Here is a 19,239-nt window from a genome sequence, read left to right as displayed (position 1 = left end):
TTTATTTTTCTCATATTAATCAATAGAAACTAACCATTCATTCCATTTATGTTCTCATTTCATTTGTCATGCTTAATTTAATTATATACATCAGTACAGTGCAGTGTAATTGTTTGGAGTTCTGTTTTATGTAAATGATTACTTTATCACTAACTTTAGGTCATGGATTAGGCTTCAGGCCTTATTTATTTTATATTCTATATTTTCCTGCACTGGGTCCCTGTTTTATTGTCCAAGAATCGAGTTTTCAGTTCCTACTAATTTTTGGTTACTACTGTCATGTCTTATTTCCTTTCATTGTCTCCTTATTTGTAACCTGTTCTCAAAACTCTCACATAATTGCTGTCTTTGTATAAATCTGAACCTATATGGTGATCCCCTTTTAATTTCTTTCAAGTTTATTTTTTACAAACCCTCATAATTAAGTCTAACACAATAACATCAGCTTACATTTTAACCCTAAAGTTTATTTGTTAATTTACTGCTGGCTGTGTAACTTTATTCCTTTGTCTTCATTTTTTTCCCCCAAAGTCCAACTTCCTCACCACATTGTTTACTTCATTTTCTCCTGCTGTTATTCTGATCTTCTTTTTGTAGGCTGTCTGGAATTTGTTCTGTGAAGCACAATGCACTATAGATTTCTTATTGCTTATGGTTCAATTGATTTCTTTATTGTTCCTCTGTATTTGCTTCCCTAGTCCTACTCCATATTTAAAAATTAACCAAATACATAAAGCTCACTTAGTATATTTGTATGCTAAGAAAAACAGAAGAATGGTATTTTAATAATGGTAGCTAAAATTCAAAGAGAATTAATTGACCTGAAATGCTCCATCAGTTTGTTATGGAGCAGGGTCAGAGAATGTGCTGAGATTAAGAGCTCTAGAACATATTTTGAATGTTTTTATACAAAACAGAACTGGTCATCAACATGTTACTTGAACTTCAATAAGAATTTAAATCTGGACTACAAACCTTAGATAAGTTTTTCCTACAAAAGAAAGGAATATGAAAGAACCTATGCAACTAAATTTTACAGTGGTGTTAGGGGTGAACAGGCTCATCTGTATCCGAACAGTGCAAATAAAATCAATGCAATTTGAGTTATCAAATCACTTTAAAATAGAACTGGGAAAAGGATGTTTTCTGGTCCAGTCCTTCCACTTCCTCTCACTGAGTTTGCTTTGAGATTCCTCTGTTAGAGGGCATGAGGAAACTCTTGCAAATTGATTGTTATCAGAAATAAAAATGGCTAAAATAGTTCATTTTTCTCATCTATCAGACTTTTTATTGTATCCTTTTAACTTTGACCTAAAGTGGTAGTAGTAACAGGAGCCAAATTTTATCTGGTAGGTCTCAAGATATATCACTTCTTCTTTTAAAAGTAAGAAAAGGCTATTCTTAATTTATAGCATTTCTGACAGTCTAGAGCTACTTGGGAGCATCAGAAAACAGTTCTGTTTTTCTAAGTGAATAATATAATGAAATATTGCAGTAGTTCCAGAGAACCAGAAGATCAAGTTGCAAACTTCATAAGATGGTTGAAGAAAATGAGATATGGGGAAAAGAGAAACTAATTTACACTTTGACTCATACTACTCATTTATCCATTATTATCAAAGGTATCTTGGTTGTCTAGCTCAGTGGACATCAAAGTGGGGTGCATGCAACCCAGGGGGTGTACAAGATAATCTGTTGGGGAGCAGGAAGAAAATAATTTTTGTCCTGTTAAAAAAAAAATTAAATTAAGCTTTAAATAGTGTTTATTTCATCCTTATATGATCCTTTTTAAATTTCTGGGTTTGTGTATGTTTTATAATGTACATAATGTATTAGTAGAGTAGTGCATGTATATAATTTATAAATAAACATACATATATTGAGGTTGCATGCTCAAAAGTTTTTTACTGATGAGGTGCGCAAATGAAAAAATTTGGAGATTGCTCTAGCTTCCTGCTTCCAACCCAAACTCTCAAACAATCAATTCCTCCTTGTCCTCTGATTCAAGACCCATTTACTCACTGAAGTAAGAAAAATGTCCCTTTAGCTGTCTGGAAGTGCTCTGATTATCACATTATTTAGCCATTGTTATTATCATATTCTGTATCACATCCTCATAGTTTAGTTTGTCAGATTTGCTTCCATAGTCTTTCTTGATGGTTTTCACACAGAAATATTCACTCCAAAATTGTTTTCCTTTAATGCTATAATTCTTTGAGGTGTGGTCAACTGCTTTTAAGTATTCTCTTCCTTCTAAACTTGTGTCAGACACTTTCTGAAATAGTTCTACTACATGTAGTCGATTTACCTACTCTCTCCTTTGCATGTAATATAAGACTATTAAATGTTCTCCTTTTTCTAGAAAGGCATTTCTTACCTTAGCTGAGGAACCAGTACTGATGCTGTTACTATATAAAGGATACATTGGTCCAAATTCCCAAATGAGCAGAAATGGGCATTAATTCAATTTCTGTAAAAAGAAACTGTATGAAAATTGGTGATCTGGGATCATCTGTCATCCTTGATTAATAATTCATATATTCATCTGGATATTAATTTTTTAGAGGGATGGAGTTTTTCTGAGTTTGCTCTTCATAAACCTTAAGCTATCCATTTAGAACTTTTTAATATCTACATTTAATGTGCCAAGATCTGATCTGTAGGAAGAGTGCACAGGTGGAGTAGTGGTGGTGAGGAATCAGAGAAACTGCTGATTGGTCACTCTCAGTGTTGCTTGTACATGCAGCAGAAGAAATTCCATTAGTCCGGGGAGTCAAATGCCTCATGATAAAAGCACCATTTACAAATAGGGACAGTGCTCATATGTGTAAAGAATTGAGTCCTATTGATGTAGTGATGCATAAAGACAATAACTGGTCATTTTACAACACTAATGTAGGCTGATCCAAGTGCTTAAGTTTCAGTAAACCTACATAATTAATCATATTCCTTCATTTGGCTACTTAAGAGGAAAAATGATGCCTGCTCAGCTGGTGCTACGAAAAAAATTCAGGAGCCGTAAGCTGGGGTGAGATAAGAAAGGGTTTAATTATGCCAAGGCAATAGATGTTACACGGCGCGCGCGCCGGGCTGTGCCCGGGATGTTACATTTATAACAATATTTGGCCAATCCCAAGTGCGCCCACCCCACAACCCTTGGCCTGGTCCACCCCCCGGCCCGCCCCCCGGAACCGGGCCCGGGGTGCTCCTTGGGACCCCCTCTTCATCATCTTCCTCATCTTCAGCGTACAGAGAGCAGGGTGACCCAGTTCTTTGACTCTGTCCTGCGGTCCAGGCCAAGACACAAGCGCTCCCCAAACAAGACAGGGTTGCCCTGACAAGAGACCAAACATTTTCTACTAGATATGGGGATAGGGTGACATAGGGAGTATGGAATGGGGCGAAAGGACCGAGGAATATAAACCAAGGGATACTATGGGGAGGAGGGAGAAAGGGGTCTATCCCCAAAATCCACTTCTATTACCTACAAAACCTGTAAGGTAGAAAAATAAGAAAATCATTATGGGCTTAAGGCATCACTAAGAACAAAGATTAAACTTGTCTATTTTTTCAGATTTAAATAAAAATTATTGTGAATTGATGAAATTAGAATAAAACAGTATTATTCTTTATTTATCAACCCTGCTCATTTTTTTTTAAATTGCAACAGTATAAAAGACTGTAATTTCACAGTTCTGTTTAAGTCCTTCTACAGACAGTCTTGCCAAGGCATCTTGCAGAACAATATCTTCCCATGACCTAGTCCATCAAAATGAGTCCATTCACATTAATAAGTGCTAAGTCTTCATAAAATTAGTCAGTTATTATAATAGTTCAGTGCCAGTGAATTATGTTGCCATTGTTTGAGTACATATTTTCTTTCTTTTTTACATCCCCCACACCCCAATCCCCTGATGATCTGGGTAGCAGAGCAACAGGTTAGGTTGCAATCTAACCTGGAAAATGGCAATGACTCTCATAAATGTTAGGATGAAGAACACAAGTTGATATTGACAGTAGTTGCTTAGTCATAAGTGTTATATAGGTCTAAACTGTTCCTGTTGGCTTGATCTTTTCAAACCCAGACTTCAATGTAATAGCAAAGTTACTACATCCATGGCATATAGGTACACATCTATATTTTCTTCTGCCATTAGGTTGTATTTATGAATCTGAAATAGTTTTTCTGACCTGTGGCTTTTTATCTTTTTTGACAGGAAAGAGTGGTCCAGAATGTAAGCACTGCAGGGCTGACCCAGATAAGGAATGTCGCTTTTGCTCCTGCTACTTGTGTGGTGGAAAACAGGATGCTCACATGCAACTTCTTTGTGATGAATGTAATATGGCTTATCATATATACTGCCTGAACCCTCCCTTAAGCACAATACCAGAAGATGAGGATTGGTAAATATACAAGGATGATTTACTTATGTATATTCCCATTCTACACAAGGTACCTCTTTGTTATTTGCAACTAGAGAAATTACTGAAGAGCTTTTATACATCTGGTATGTTTTTTATCCTTTCATGGTATGTAAACATATTTGCATTTTATATTAAGATTCTATTTATAAATATAATTCATTGAGCATTATTGATCATTACAAAATTTCAGAAATTAGCTTGTTCAGTTTATGACCCCTGTGTAATTGACTGATGTTATTAGACAATTATTACCATCTACAGTGGTGCTTCCCCAACATTTTATTTGTTTTATTTGGCCTTCATTGTTGCTTTTCTTTTTCCTCAATCTCAGCCCTTGTTGCTGCTTCCTTGCTGTAAGAAAACTACTACCTTACTTCTTATTTCCAGTAACTAGCACCACCAGCAAGAAACCCAAACTAGTAGGCCTTGGTGGACTCAGCTAACTCCATTCTGAGCTGACTCTGCATGGAGCCAGCATCAGCCCATTGAAGCTTATCTTGAGCTCCATGCTACATCTCATCTCTATCAGTTATGTGCAACTCATACCATTTGTACTTATAATCTGCTTGTAAAATATATTAAATGCTAATCTTTTATAATTGACATAAATAGAGCTTAATTCTAAAGTTTTCCATTATGAATACATCAATAGATGTCTATGGACATGTTATAAGAAAAATTTTAGTGGAACTGAACACTTCAAATAAAATATTTTAAGTAATTTAGAAGTTTAACATTCTATGGAAGTAAATAACTTATTGTACTATATTATATCAGCTGCCTCATATTGAGTAAGTTCGTTTATAGTTCAGTGTCCAATACTCTACCTTTCTTCCTGGGCTAATATATTTCAGTTTCCCCAGACTCCAGTTATATTTATACATATGTGCAACTTTCAGTTATGACACTTGGTGAGAGTTTTTTCATTGTGTATATGTGCACACTGAGATGCTTCTGCTGATTTAAAAGGAAATAGACATTTCTTTTTGAATATCCTGAACTGAAAAGAAAATATTGCAAATAGGTATGATTTGGTGGAACTAAATATGACAATTATTGTCTGTGTGCTTCCCATTTTTTATATATGCAAAGGTATATATAATATTTATTCAACAGTCTTTGTTGGATAGCATGTGAATCCAAACTATCCCCATGTTTTCTACTTTTATGCACAGAAGACTAATCTGCTCCAACATCCATTCACTTCCTACTAATTGCTTATGGAAGTGAGCTGAAGATCTTAGTGCTTCCAAATCATGTGTTGGAAAGCATTCTATGCTATAGCACTTCAGAGTTGGTCACCACCCTTAAACAGTTTTCTTTTGTGACTGTGCTTGACTTTTGGGTATAATAACTGAGAAGTTTTTTGACTACAGTCATCCAGAATATTAAAGGAAATACTATTTAGAATGTCCTCTGACAGTGCATCCATTCTCCTTCAGGTCCCCTTACTCCTAAAAGACTCTATACCAATACTCCAGCAGCAAAAAGTAATTTTATGTTCCAATATTAATAACAACAAAGTTACAAAAAAGAAAATACACATGCTACAAGTTTATTTTTTTAAAAAAAAACAACCCTCAAAACATGTTTGAACAGGAAAGAACATAGACTGAATGTAAATATCTAGGTGGAGTTTGCCTAGTAAAAATTATGGAAAAATTCTTCTTTACCTTTAAATTGAACAGGTATGAGTTGGAAATGATTGTTTTAGTATGTATTTTTCAATTTTTTAGAAATTTGGAATACATTTACATTATTTCTTGGTTTTGGTGTAATAAGTTGCTTTAAGAGTACCAAGACCCCAAGTGTTAAACTAAATTGTGAATTGTGACTATGTTCTGCAATAAGGATCTAAGGAATTCTAGATTGCAAATAAAAAACTGATTTGAGGTAGCTCCTATCTTTATAGAGGGTTTAGAGTGTGCATACAGGCAATTCTTGTGAAATATCTGTACACAGTGACTTGTTGCCCTATGGTAACTAGTTCTTTTGTTCATACTCAAAGATAAAAGGCATATAGTAAAAGGCATTAGTAGTACTAGTAATCTAAATATATTGTTATTATTATTGTAGATCAGACTTCTTCCATTAGTGACTTTGGAACCAAACTCAGCCCCTGGAAACCAGAAGCAATGGCAGTTGCCTTTGCCTTGGCACTTCTGGAATGGGAAAAAAGAGCTGGTAGAAGCAATAAAAGGATCTATGTGCTCCTTTCCTTCCTTTGCCTTAGACACTGTTTCCTACAGTCTGCTATCCTTTTCCTACCATAATGGTTTTATGGTGGCTGGAATGAGTCCCAATGCCATCTGAGGCAAAGAAATATATAGAAATGGAGTTTAATACTCTTCCCATTAGCTGAGTACTGAGTCACGTTCCTGATGCCTTAGGCATGGTGGGGTAGGATAAGGATTCATCTGTACATGTATGCATGTTTTGTGGTATCCTAGGACTGTTCCACATTCAACTGTCTGAAGTGAGATTAAGTGCAGGAAAAGCAGATGATGAGTGGGCAGGATGTGGAAATTAACCATGAGCAGTATACTCTAATTTCATTTCTCCTCTCCCCTATGTGATCTGAACAAGCAAGGAGATGAAGAGAAAATGGGGAGGGAATACAGGAAACATGGGGACCTCTTGTACATCACATGAGAAGAGTGAAACATTTTACCTCTACCACCCTACTTTAAAACAAAAATTCTTGTTTTAGATGTGGACAGTATTTGTTCTTGTTGAGTTTATTTTTTCAGCCCGTGTCCTCAGCTTTTAAAACTGTTGTATATTTGCTAGCTTCAAAATATTTAGTCAGGATGAATAAATTTGACACTACTTTGCTTAGAAGAAATGTATTGCTATAATTACTAAGTAATAAAGAATTTACTGAAACTTTTATTTTAGGTATTGTCCTTCATGCAAAAACGATTCTAATGAAGTTGTAAAGGCTGGAGAAAAACTCAAACAGAGTAAAAAGAAAGCAAAGATGCCATCTGCCAGTACTGAAAGCCAGAGAGACTGGGGCAAGGTAGAGTGTGTTTCAATTTAAAAATAACTCACCATTCATGTATGTTTTGCATGCATTATACATTATTTAGCACAGGATTGAACAGACTGTAAAGCAATGTTGAATCCTGTACATTGTCTACTGAAAGTTAAAACATCTGAAGAATTATTGACTAGAGGTAAAGACATGAAAAATAATTAATTAATTAAAACATCTGTTGACAATTTTTATATTAATATATTTTGAAGTGTTTACAATAATGGTTGGATGTCTTGATATCTGCATCAACTTTTATAAATTATTTGAAATATTAGAAAATTCATTCTCTTGGTTGTGTTTTTTAGGGCATGGCTTGTGTTGGTCGCACTAAGGAATGCACTATTGTCCCTTCTAATCACTATGGACCTATACCTGGTGTCCCTGTTGGGACAACCTGGAAATTTAGAGTTCAGGTATGTTTTTTAATTTGTAATTGAAATAAATCAAAATAATACGTACATTTTGGGCGCAAAAATATTTTTATATTAGTAATTGTCATGTCCACTAAGAATAAATATGGAGAATGTTTTTTAAATTCTAATATTCAAAATACTGCCAAGTATAGTGGAATTTGTACTGATTTGAAAATACAACTTAATTACAATTGTAAAAATAGTACTTACAATTTTTAAAGGGGAATCTTCCATAATTAGGATGGACTTATATCTTGTGTGTTAAACTCCCAACTGAAATAAATAGAGGAAGTTGAATATTTTCAGAAGTCTAATGCTATGAAACATAAACCAGTCTATTCCACTTATGGATATAGATTATAGCATTCAGAAAATATTTTCTGTGTCCAGTGGCGTCTCTAATTCTTATTAGCTGGTCAGGATCCCCACCGAAGGCTATTGTGCAGGTGCAATATAGTTCCTGTTTCAGTGCATACTTCTCTTCCAATATGTTGTGATACCAGTCTTGGTGCTACTGTGCATGTTATCCATACTTAATACAGGAAAGAAATAAGATTTTACTGAGGGTTCTAAAGTTCTGGTGGGGGTGGAACCCACTGTCCCCAAGGTAAGAGCCACCTCTGATTGTATCACTATAAATTGATTACCTGTTCCTTTTGGATCATACACAACTGGCATCAGCACCTTCCTTTAGGTTGATGAATGTTTTAAACTAATACAAGCCAGTATTGACTACTGAAAGAAGTAGTCCACCCAACTACGTCCACTTCTTGCACTGTCCCTTCCATTTTCTGTCTCAAATGTTTCTCAAGCCATATGGAAAACCATATTGGAAAGTAATCTATCAGAAAAACAATCCTTTGTGGAGGAGGGTAATTTTCCCAATCCATTTCACTTTGTGGTTATACAAATACTGTGTCAGCACACAGGGTGCAGCAATGATCAGTGTGGAGAAGAACAACATATTTCAGGAGTATTCCCCCCATAGCCAGAATAGCCAGAGACTTTTTCTTCCCCTTGGGGAAGAGGGACATAGAATCATAGAATCATAGAATCAGCTGGGTTGGAAGGGACCTCTGAGATCATCAAGTCCAACCCTTGATCCACTACCGCTGCGGTTACTAGACCATGGTGCTAAGTGCCACATCCAGTCACAGAGAATCCACTACTTCCCTGGGCAGCCCATTCCAATGTCTGATCAACCTCTCTGTAAAGAAATTCTTTCTAATATATAACCTAAACCTCCCGTGGCACAACTTGAGACCATGCCCTCTCGTCTTGCTGTCAGTTGCCTGGGAAAAGAGACCAACCCCCACCTGGCTACAACCTCCTTTCAGGTAGTTGTAGAGAGTGATGAGGTCTCCCCTGAGCCTCCTCTTCTCCAGGCTGAACAACCCCAGCTCCCTCAACCTCTCCTCATAGGACTTGTGCTTGAGTCCCTTTACCAGCCTTGTTGCCCTCCTCTGGACCTGCTCCAGGATCTCAATATCTTTCCTGAACTGAGGGGCCCAGAACTGGACACAGTACTCGAGGTGTGGCCTCACCAACACTGAGTACAGGGGAAGAATCACATCCTTGGACCTGTTGGCCACGCGGTTCCTGATACAGGCCAGGATGCCATTGACCTTCTCGACCACCTGGGCACACTGCTGGCTCATGTTCAGCTTCCTGTCAATCCACACTCCCAGGTCCCTCTCTGCCTGGCTGCTCTCCAGCCACTCTGCGCCCAGCCTGTAGTGCTGCATGGGGTTGTTGTGGCCAAAGTGCAGGACCTGGCACTTGACCTTGTTGAACCTCATCCCGTTGGAATCAGCCCAACTCTCCAACCTATCCAGGTCCCTCTGCAGAGCCCTCCTGCCTTCCAGCTGATCAACACTCCCCCTCAACTTAGTGTCATCTGCAAATTTACTGATGGTGGACTCAATCCCCTCATCCAGATCATCAATAAAGATATTAAACAGAACTGGGCCCAACACTGATCCCTGGGGGACACCACTGGTGACTGACCGCCAACTGGATGCAGCACCGTTCACCACCACTCTCTGGGCTCGGCCCTCCAACCAGTTCCTAACCCAGCACAGAGTGCCCCTGTCCAAGCCGTGGGCTGACAGCTTTTTCAGGAGAATGTTGTGGGAGACAGTGTCAAAGGCCTTGCTGAAGTCCAGGTAGACCACATCCACAGCCTTCCCCTCATCCACCAGGCGGGTCACCTGATCAGAAAAGGAGATCAGGTTGGTCAGACAGGACCTGCCCTTCCTAAACCCGTGCTGGCCGGGTCTGATCCCTTGTCCATCCTGTAGGTGCTGTGTGATTGCACTTAGGATGATCTGCTCCATCACCTTGCCAGGCACTGAGGTCAGGCTGACGCGCCTGTAGTTTCCTGGGTCCTCCTTCCATCCCTTTTTGTAGACTGGTGTGACATTCGTCAACTTCCAATCATCTGGGACCTCCCCAGTGAGCCAGGACTGTTGGTAGATGATGGAGAGAGGCTTGGTGAGCTCTTCCGCCAGCTCCCTCATCACCCTGGGGTGGATCCCATCTGGTCCCAAAAAGCCAAAAAGTAACCAAAAACCTCCTCTAATGTATTTTCTGAAGTCTTCATGTCACCCCTTGCCTCCAGAGAGTACTTATAAAAAACACTTTTTTCCTTATGAAAAATGAGTGTCTGAATAATTTCGAGGTTGGTATGACATGCAAATTTTCAGGTTAAAGTGGTCAACAGCAAAGGTTTTACCCCTTATCAATAGTTTTTATTTTCTCCCTTAACAGAATTCACAGTGTAACAGCTGAATACTAAACAAGCTCCTTGGATCTTGTCTTACTTTGGTGCTAATGTGAGCACTACCATCAGTACAGATATTAGAGAATAGCAAAGCAAATTAACTTCTTAAAGTAAAATTGCAGTGTTAGTGTCAATTATTCATTGATTTTACACACAGCTACTAGTTTGAGAAAATGAATGTCTAATCTTATCTATTCTTTATCTCAAGACCTCTGAATCAAATTTTATTGTTACTGGATCAGCCAGTATCAGCAGGAATAAAAATTAGGATTTCATGTCTTTAAGGATTACATTGGTGAAATAGATCAAATAGATCCCAGAACTTCAAAGTGCTGATTGCAAACAGGACTATAAATTAAGAGGTTTGTTTTTCTCAGAAAATTAAGCAGATAAGACTTAAAATGTAGGATGTAAATATTAGAAGAAGAAATATCATTTGTACAAAATTATTTAATAATGGCTATGTTTTGACTGCATACTTTTTAAAAGATCAATATTTTTCCATGTAAAAAGGTTCACTTTTATTTCTGATTTGATTGTTCTTTTGTATGAAAATAAATTCTTAGCAGATTTATGGGAATTTAGAAGGAAAATGCTGTAAATGTTGTATCATGATTTTCTTCCTTCTTTCATGCAACAAGCTTCTTAAGAATATGTAAATGTGATGTATTATATATTATGTTTGGTCATGTAGTTAGAAAGCTTACAAATCTCTTTTTCCTAGGAGGAAATTGACTTAGAACTGTTTCTGGATACAGCATCCAGAGGACAGAAATATAAATTTTAAGTCAAATTCCGCATGCCTCATGAAAATGAAAGAAGGAATGAATGAAATTACCTTTAATAGAATTGGAGACAAAAGAGCCTGTGCTGTTCAACATGTTCATAAATGGTCTGGAAAAGTTGCAAAATTGCTGACAGTTAAGTCACAATGCTAAGTTGTCATGGACAGTAAAGATGAGGGGAAAAATCTCAACTTCTCATAACTGATAAAGGGCTTTCAGCTAATTATTATCATTTAGGAAAGTGAACTTGTAATAGATACATAAGCATAGAAACATAAATCAAGTGTTAGGAATTATTAAGAAAAGAAGAAAAACAATATAATCATGAAGAACAAGGATAGTATAAGATACGGAATGGCTTTCGTACAAAATGTATGAAAGATGGTATGCTACAGAGGTCTATCAAAGTTGAAGAAGGTGAATAGGGAACAACTGTATGTACTTTTTGATGCAAAATGAGGGGGCATCAAATGAAATGATCAGGTGCTAGATCAAGAATGAATATTCAATACTGTGAATTCTTTCCTGTAGGATATTGTGAAAGCTAAGAAGTGTGCAAGAGCTCAGAACTCAAGTAGATAAATTAATAACCATTGGTTGACTTTTCTTCCATGAAATGCAAAGATTATGCCTTTGGCTCAGGAAATCTAAACCACACATAGCTGGAAACTGAGAAATTTTACATGGAAATATCATTGTGCACTTGATAGTTTTCACACTGATCAGCTATCTGCTTTTATTTGTTGTCAGAGACAGGATATTTGGCTAGCTGGAACTCTGGTTTGATGCAGTTTGATGACTCATATATTCCTATGACAATATAAAATCATAAAATTGCATAAATTGTGTGGGGAAGTACAGGGATTGGGCAGAACTGGAAAAAGAGGAAATGTTCACAGATGAAGGCAGGCTCTTAATGTGATTGCATTTTCCTGAGTTGGTTAACTTTTAACAATACTTGACATAATTTTCACCAAAAAAATTTACTCGCTATGATCTTTCTTGCATAATTATTTACACAAATTTAAAATACTACTGAATTAGAAAGATAATGTACCTTAAACTTGATCTAAGCAATCTTAAATGTTCCTTATAGCAAGAATAATGAAGATTTTTACTAAGGGGCAAAGTCTACTATTCATCTTTGTGTCAACACTGTTCTATGTTGTCCTTTCTTTTCATTGGATGACCTTTCTTTGTGTTTTTTTCTTAAAAAAAATCTAAAAATCATATTTCCTTTAATGGCAATCCTGTTACACAAGCATACTTACGGAAATAATTTTTAGGCAGAAAAATTATTGTAGAAGGACAGTTGTTTCAAAAAGTTATTTTGAAATTTGTTCTTTTTTAATACTTGAGGTGAGTGAAGCAGGTGTTCACAGACCTCATGTTGGTGGAATTCATGGACGCAGTAACGATGGAGCTTATTCACTTGTACTAGCTGGAGGATTTGAAGATGAAGTGGTATGTCAGTCAAATCACTAATATGCTATTTTAAAATTTATAATGATAAAAAGAGGTGCCTGTTGCTGATCCTAAAATTAATACTTATGAAAATATGAGTTTGCAAAAATTGCTGCTACCCAATATCTAATTTGCTGTGTGTTACTATTTTTAGAATAATTTTTAAAATAATTTTTTCTTAAATAATATTCTTAGTCTCATATTAATTACATCTGATTTTAAGAATGTTTATGGAAATCAAGTTTCAATGGTCTTATATAGTCTGAATTTATTACCATTTAAAATCTTATATTTTACAAGCCACAAAATAACAGAATCATTGAGATCATAAGGGACCTTTTGAGAGGGTCTAGTCCAACATCCCTGGTCAAGCAGAGTCACCCAGAGGAAAACCGTGCCCAGTCAGCTTTTGAATATATCTATGTATAGAAGCTTCACAGTCTCTCTGGGCAGCCTGTTCCAGTTTTCAAGCACCCTCACAGCAAAAAAGTGTTTCCTTATGTTCAGACAGAACCACCTGTGTTTCACTTTTTGCCCATTGCCTCGTCCTGTCACTGGGCACCACTGAAAAGAGCCTGGTCCTGTCTTCTTTGCACCCTCCCTTCAGATATTTGTACACATTGATGAGATTCCCTGAGTCATCTCTTTTCTAGGTGAAGCAGTCAGAGCTCTCTCAGCCTTTCCTCATATGCGAGACACTCCAATTCCTTAATCATCTTAATCATCTTAGTGTCCCTTTGTTGGACTCCAGGGCTCCAGGTGTGGCCTCACCAGTGCTGAGAGGAAGGATGACCTCTCTCCATTCGCTAGCAAACTATGCAGCCCACAATATTATTAGCCTTTCTTGCCACAAGGGTAGATTGCTAGCTCGTGTTCAACTTGGTGTCCACCAGGAATCCAAGGGCCTTTCCTGTCAAGCTGCTTTCCAACTGGTGGGCCCTGAGCGTGTACTGGTGCCTGGGGTTATTTTGCTCCAGGTACAAGACTTATTTCCTTTTGTTGAACTGCATGAGGTTCCTCTCAGTCCATTTCTCAAGTCTGTTGAGATCCCTCTGAATGGCAGCACAACCCTCTGATATATCAAGTGATGTACAAGTGATATGCTTCAAGTTCTGTCCTGGTTATTGTTTTTACTGTTGTCAAGTTAGATAGATGCTTCCTCTTTTGGAGTCATTATATACCTCTAAAGTTAAATACATTGATTTTAATTTTAGAGAGGTCAGGACAAAAGAATGCCTGTGACTTGGACATACAAGACAGGCATAATGGAGTAAGTCCAGTGGAGGGTCACCAAGCTGATCAGGGGTTTGAAACACATGAAATACATGGAGAGAACTGGTTTTGTTCAGCTATGAGAAGGTTTAAGGACATCTTATTGCTGTCTTCAGCTACATATTGGGAGCACATAGAGAAAGCAGCCAGACTTTTAGAGGTGCACAATGGAAGGATGAGACAAGTTGGAATATGGGATATTCCAGTTAGGTATAAGAAAAAAATTTGTCATACAGGCAATCAAACACTGGGACAGGGGCCCAAAGAAGTTATAGGATCTCCATCCCTGGAGATATTCAAACCTTGACTGGACAAAGCACTGGGCAACCTGCTCTAATTGGATCTGTTTTGAGTGACAATTGGACTTAGAGACCTTGAGAGGTCCCTTCCAACCTAAATAATTTGATAAACTCTATGAAATTAAAACATTTTTGAGAACATTTTACTGTATATACTTTTTGTACTCACTGCCAACATGCTACCTCTTTAATGTTCTCTTTTTGTCTCTGAATGAACAGTTTACCATTGGGGTAAGACTAGTTTCAAAAATATACTTCAGGAAATAGCATTCACTGTTTAACTTTCAGGTTTTGTCTTTTTTCTGATTCACACTTGGAAGCTCATGATCCTGCAAACATAGACTTGTGAGGGACATCGCTCACCCGAGGGTTTGAACACTTGGTAATAACAAGTTGCCTCAATACAAGATTGGGCCTCAAAATTGAAAAGGAATAAGGTTGTACTTTGAAAAATTAATATTAGGCCAAATAAAATTTAGCTTCATATTCTTACATACATCAAAAATTTTGTATGTGAATATCTCTTTTGTGAATGTTTAACCTAGGATTTTAGTGACAAGTACTTGAATTACTTCCATTGCCTGATTTAAAATTCATTAACTATAGCGCTTAGATCTAGTGTTGGTTTTGTTAAAACTGCAAATCTTCTGATGGTCCTGTTGTTGATACTTAGTAACTACAATGGGCATATTATCTGAGAAATAGCAAGAATTTTTTTGTAAATTTCAAAGCAAGATTTTTTCAGAATATATTAATATTTGTAACGCAGATATTAGTTACTTTGAGCTATTGTGAAAGATATGATCACAGACTGTGTGGTTAAATGATTTTGAAGTATTTATTCATCAAATGCAGTGACTGAAGATATTTTACTTTTGTCTTGAGTAGCAAAATTGATATCCTAGTTGTCATTGTTTCTGAGTTGGACTCAAAAACTATATTTACTTTGTGTATAAATTTTGAGATCCATAATTCTGCTGGATTGAGGTAATGTTATTAAGATGTTAATTGTCATTCAGTGTTGTTCAGATTGGCAAAGTCTGTTTCTTCACTAAGTGGCTTTTGCATATAGAATTATATAGTGCCTCGACATTGAGGTTTAGAATGTCTCGGATAGTAGTATCTGCTGTGATCACTCAGTCTTTCAGAAGATCCTGAACGTATATAAATATATACATATATATATATTATAGGGCAGTTATAGTGGCTCAAATGTGACTCCAAGCTAATATATGTGTTTCTTAGATCTTTTTTTAAATCTGTGTCAATCAAATCTAGTACCTAGAATGTGGCACTAATAAACTGCTTTATGAAACAGTCCACTGTTCATTTTGGATAGTCTGTGTATCCACATCAATCTTGTGTTTGCGTAATCAGTTCCAATGTGTCAGTATGGTTGTGTTCTACTTGCTTGAAATTGTACAGTTACAGCATTGATAATATTTAGATTTCTAGATTTGTCTGGAGCTTATGATGAAGATCTAGAATCTCGGAACCATTACTTAATGTTTATTCCTTAATGAAAATGCTAGATCAGTTTTACCAGTGCCCAAGATGCATTGCCAAGACTGATTAATTGCTCATTGAAGTGATTTTAGATATAAATGAAGTGGCAATAGGAGCTTCAGATTTGAGTCAACACTTGTTATATCCAAAAGTCTGGGTAAACTGCTAGTCAAAATGGAATGTATGATCTGTATCTATGCTAGCTAGATATCTACATCATCTGGATCCAATGTGAGAACTGGTACTGATGTGTTAGGTACAAAGGAAATGCTGTATCGCATATAAATGTCTTGAAATATGCCCTGCTGACTCTGTTGCTAAAGGCACAGGTCCTTTGAGATGTTCTAATTTCTGTTTATATTGCTGAGGATCCAATATTAGAAACTCATTACATTCATTTTACTGAGAATCTGTCTAGTCTGAGTCATCTAAGCTGATTATGTAGCTGAAAATCTGACACTTGCTATTCATTTTATAGATGCTGTCATGGTTCCAACATCTCTTAATTGCCATGCTGAGTTGGCACCTATTAGTTTGGAATTAGTGTTCCAATTTGAGACACTTTAAGTGATCTCTCTACTATGAGAATAGCTAGAAAGCATCTTCCCATTCATTTAGGTTTGTTATGTGTTTCCTCTTCCCACCTATGATATTAACATTACTTTGTTATGTGACATTTTTAAAATTCATACTTTCTTGTTACTGGTATTTCAGATTCTTAGGCAGTCTATTATTTTCTGTTCTGCAATAACCTCTTCTTCATCTTCCTTTCCATATTGTTCCATATTGTTGTTTCCTTTCAGTTTATACAAAATGCTAATACAAAAAAAAATTCTTGTATCATTTTGTGAAATCTCTCCGTCTCCTGATCTTCAAACCCCTCATTGCCTCCTTGTTTGTACTTGCACTGTCTTGAAGATTGCATTCACAGCCTGAAAAACCCTATTTTATTGTTTCAAATTGTAGTCTTATAGTTAAACCTTGTCTTGGATTTAATAGCTTCTTTTTTTTAAAAAGGATTTTATTTTGGTTTTTTTTATTTTGTGATACTAAAGAAACTCTTAACCTTTAATCATATATTTTATATATTGACAGATGCAGGGTTTTGTGAATATATGAGACTAAACAAGTCATAGAATCATACAGAATGGGTGAGATTGGAAGGGACCTCTGCAGCTCATCTGGTCCAACCCCCTGCTCAAGCAGGGTGACCTAGAGCTGGTTGCCCAGGACTGTATCCAGAGGGTTTTTGAATATCTCCAAAAGAGAGGCTTCTCAACCTCTCTGGTCAACCTGTTCCAGTGTTTAATCACCCTCACAGTAACAAAGTTTTTCTGTATGTTTCCATTTGTGCCCATCACCTCTGTTCCTGTCACTGGCCATCACTGAAAAGAGCCTGGTTTTGCCTTCTTTGTACCCTCCCTTTAGATATTTATATACATTGATAAGATCCTGCCTGAGCCTTTTCCCTAAACTGAACAGTCACAGCTCTCTCAGCCTTTCCTCATAGGAGAGACACTCCAGTTCCTTCATAATAAAGAGAATAGCATAGATAATCTTACAATCTTACATCTCTTTAGATGCTGGGGAACCTGAGCAGTTTAGCATCAAACAGACCTCCAATCCACATGTAGCACATCATGCAGGCACTGTCCATAGCAGAGATTCTCCCATTTTGGTCATTCAAGCTATTATAGGATTTTGTTATGAGGAAACAGCTCCATGATTTTTTACTGTTAAAACAGAAACTATGTTCTCATGAGAACTTCTTGCTGCACTATTAGATAAAGGCAAGGTCATCTAGGTGGTGTAATAACCAGTACCAAGTGAGAGCTGCCTGAAGTCTCCTTTGTTATTGTCATGTGAAAGGGGGGAGTTTAGATTTTTGCCTGTCAGTGCCCCCAAGAAAGTCGAGACCCTTGTGTCCAACCATTCTGTCAGCGTCTCGTAATGAGACCACCAACAGATTTACAAGATCGGGGGGTGATTTGACTGCCTTTGTCAGGGGGGGCTCAGCCAATAGCATGGAGACCCCTCAATGGGCCCTACCAAAGTGTTATTTGCCACCAGCAACCGCTAGCACCTGTAAAGGACTCACTCTAACAGTTTACAGAATAACACTCTTTATTAATACAAATTGTGACAGGTTAATAAGGTTTGTGATAGGGTCTGGCTGCAAAAATATGTTTTAAAGCAATCTAGTGATATTAAGCAAGCACAAGCTCTAGTACTAATAACAGCATTTAGTGCGCATAGAATGAGTTTCTTACCCAGTAGGCGTCCCTATGGAGGAGGAAGACAGGTTCAGCCCATCGACTGATCCCAACAGTTTCGGTGGAGTCTTCCTCAACTTTCCCCCTATCCCCAACTTACTTTTATACTATTTCTTTATGTTTAGGTGGAGCTTGAGTGGCTTTAGTCATAAAGTTCCTCCCCAGGTGCAGGGCTGCACTTCCCTTTGTTGTTCTCTCAGCCCATTTTTTCAGTTTACAAGGTCTGCCTGAAAGGCAGCACAACCTTCTGTAGTATCAGCCACTCCTCCCAGTTCATTATCCAGATTATTAATGAAGATGTTAAAGATGTTGAAATCTGAGCATACTACAGAATGTAATTATTAAATGGAAAAAAAATATATTTGGCACCATCTTCAGACAGCCTAAATACATGAGTTGTAGTAGCTAATAACCTTGTGAACTGTTGCATGACTTCCTAGCCAATAGGAACACTATGCTCAAGGACATTGGTGGAATTTAAAGTCTTATTCTTTGATTCTTCATTACTTGTTTGTTAAATTCAATACCAGGTATACAACAGAGGAACCAACATTGCAACAGAGAAATGTGATTTAATGTAATCTTGTGTCTGTCATTCTCTGAGGCTGAGTAGCTTGTTGAGGCACTCCTATGAAAAATGTAGCCACAGCTCTAATATCTCCAAGGTTAGTGCTTCTACTGAGATGTGTTAGGTTGACCATATCTGGATGTCAGGTGCTCACCAAGCCACTCTATCACTCCCCTCCTCAACTGAACAGGAGATTTAAAACAGAACGAAAGGCTTGTGGGTTGAAATAAGGACAGGAAGAGATCACTCACCAATTACCGTCACAGACAAAACAGACTTGACTTGGGGAAAATTAATTGAATTTATTGCTAATCAAATCAGAGTAGGATAATGAGAAACAAAACCAAATCTTAAAAATGCCTTCCCCCCACCCCTCCATCCTTCCTGGGATTAACTTTATTCCTTATTCTCT

General features: G+C 37.1%; 1 protein-coding gene across 1 annotated transcript in view; it reads left to right on the top strand.

The window, feature by feature from the left end:
• Nucleotides 1–19,239, top strand: part of LOC113981505 (E3 ubiquitin-protein ligase UHRF2-like) — a gene marked incomplete at its 5' end in the record, with an annotated part of 71,342 nt that overhangs the window by 9,669 nt on the left and 42,434 nt on the right. The window contains 4 exons of the mRNA XM_027708907.1: nt 4,218–4,404; nt 7,324–7,447; nt 7,771–7,878; nt 12,805–12,909. Coding sequence (XP_027564708.1) covers nt 4,218–4,404; nt 7,324–7,447; nt 7,771–7,878; nt 12,805–12,909 — 524 coding nt within the window. The remainder of the gene's footprint in view (nt 1–4,217; nt 4,405–7,323; nt 7,448–7,770; nt 7,879–12,804; nt 12,910–19,239) is intronic.

The sequence above is a fragment of the Neopelma chrysocephalum genome, unplaced genomic scaffold, assembly GCF_003984885.1.
Source record: "Neopelma chrysocephalum unplaced genomic scaffold, ASM398488v2 Primary Assembly neopelma1_96599, whole genome shotgun sequence".
NCBI lineage: Eukaryota > Metazoa > Chordata > Aves > Passeriformes > Pipridae > Neopelma > Neopelma chrysocephalum.
This window is presented reverse-complemented; position numbering and strand designations above follow the sequence as displayed.